At 41.8% G+C, this 2147-nt stretch overlaps 1 protein-coding gene across 1 annotated transcript; it reads right to left on the bottom strand.

Annotated features, from left to right (window-relative positions):
• Positions 1–1486: 1486 nt before the first annotated feature.
• Positions 1487–1711, bottom strand: LOC123614504 (cytochrome c oxidase subunit 6C-like). The gene is given in 1 exon segment (XM_045510445.1): positions 1487–1711. A coding segment is annotated over 1 exon segment (225 nt).
• Between the last annotated feature and the right edge of the window lie 436 nt (positions 1712–2147).

Raw genomic sequence — 2147 nt, 5'->3', positions numbered from 1 at the left:
AGAAACCCGCTTGCTAGGGCTCCCAGGCAAATTTTTTTTTTCCTTGGCAAAACTAATGATCTCATCCATTGTTTTTTCTCTTCTCTCATTTTCCTGCCTGGTAAATGGACAATGAATGCCTGCACCATGAGAATAAACTATCCTTGAAAAATATGGCAGAGCAGAAAAACGGGGGGGGGGGGGGGGGAAGAATCCAGATCCTTGGTCACACGCTTTATTTAGCAAATGCATCATTACGGGATCACTTATATCAAAAACTTTTATTTATCTATTTTAGAAAAATATTTAAGCCAGTGGTATTTTGATTTTCTGTTACGTGCAGCCAAATACTTTTCTTGTCATAACTATTAAAGTATCTGACATGTTGCCCTATTTGCAAGCTCACAAGTTATGCCAAGAGTTTTCTGGAAGCTGGCAGGAGACACAAGACTCCTGAGTTAGAGACAAAGGACAGTTGATTTCTCACAGCAACAGCAGAAGCTGAGTATCATCATTTTCTTGTGCCAATTTCCCAATCCTCAATTCCCACAAGGTGTTAGGACAAGGGTCTCCCCACACAGTGGGTTGTATTACAAAGAGAGAAAACTTCATTCTTCTATAACCAGCTGCAAGCAAACCTGCTCAACTTTTGCCCCAGAGGGAGACATCTTTATTATGCGGGGCAGCCAGAGAAGTCTGTCCTCTTCTCTGAAAGGAGACAGAATCTCTATCTCCCAAGGCTGTTTGCTATGTAAACATCCTTGAAAAGACAGTCTAAGAAAAAATATCTCACATGTAGAAACCTTATGAAGAATTACCAGCTAATGCCTCTTCTCAAGATGTGCAGAACTATCAAAGATTAATGGAGAATTGTCTTTCAAATTCTTAACTGATATGATTTAGAATTTTGTCCTTTTGATTCTATGCTTTGAATTTTTCAAAATGACTAAATCTACCTGAAAAAAATATATACGTTTAAATAAGCTCAAACATGAAAATACTGGAAAAAAGACAAATAGTCAAGGAAATTGAAAATTTATTGATAAATTATCCACCCTTTTCTTTTCTTTTCCATTCCCTTCCCTTCCCAAATAACTTGATGCCAAGGCTGTTAGGTGTGGCAGAGAAAAGTAGGTGCCTGTAGAGGAGTGGTGGGGGGAATAGCCCAAAGTGGGGTGTCAACCCAAGCAGTTGTAGGGGTCGTCCACTGTGGGAAGTCAAACCTGAAGCAGGCAAGGGGAGGAGGCTATCACTTTATGGGACTGTGGCCTGGAACGAAGTGTCAGAACTCAAGCACCATAATGACAGCGTCTGTGTAAGAGGGTGGCCTAATATCAGGTAGGGTGTCCGAGCCTAAGCAGGGGATGGAGGGCAATGATACATTGAGTTCAAACTGGCTGAGCTGGTTTAGCCCAGATATTCATAGTTCACAGCGTCATAGTGCAGGAACCCAAGTCAGTGACAAAGTTCAATGGGACACAACCAAAGAAATTCTTCACATTCAAAATCACTTTGCACTCTGAAAGATGCAAGCCTCTACATCTCAAAATCATTTATGGAATCATAACTTTTTGTAAAAATCTGCATATGCCTTCTTTCTTGGTTCAACTACAGCAATCTTACAGAAAGCTGCATCCCCCAGAGATACAACTAATGCTCCAACAGTATGAAATTGCAGGCGCATGGCCAGAAGGCCATGCATCTGAGGTTTCATCAAAGAACCAGAAGTCATGGTAGTTATTCTCCTAAACAACAACATCCTTCCAGACTGATGGAGAAATGGACCATTTTCTGTATCCTTGATATGCTGACTTCTGAGGCCTTGTGGACTAGAGAGAGACTGCCACTCCCAAGGCTGGCCAATTCTTAGAGATAGCCAGTGACTAGCAAGGGAGTGTGCCTTCTTTACGCAACTAACCAATCAAAAGCCCATATTCTTTACTACCTCCTCCATCCGGCTTTTACATTCCAGGAGGCAGCATTTCCTCTGGCCTAGTCATCCCAGCACCAGGTACCAAATCAATAAAGACAGCCTCTAGATCCCACAGCCTGCTGAGCTTATTCAAACTAGCCGATCCTAAAAGTTGTTACCCTGTCTTGCCTTGCCTTTCATATGGAGATCACAAAAAAGATTTCTATCCCATACTTTGTCTTCACTCCTTCTACGT

This window comes from Camelus bactrianus, chromosome 7, assembly GCF_048773025.1.
Source record: "Camelus bactrianus isolate YW-2024 breed Bactrian camel chromosome 7, ASM4877302v1, whole genome shotgun sequence".
Classification (NCBI taxonomy): Eukaryota; Metazoa; Chordata; class Mammalia; order Artiodactyla; family Camelidae; genus Camelus; species Camelus bactrianus.
This window is presented reverse-complemented; position numbering and strand designations above follow the sequence as displayed.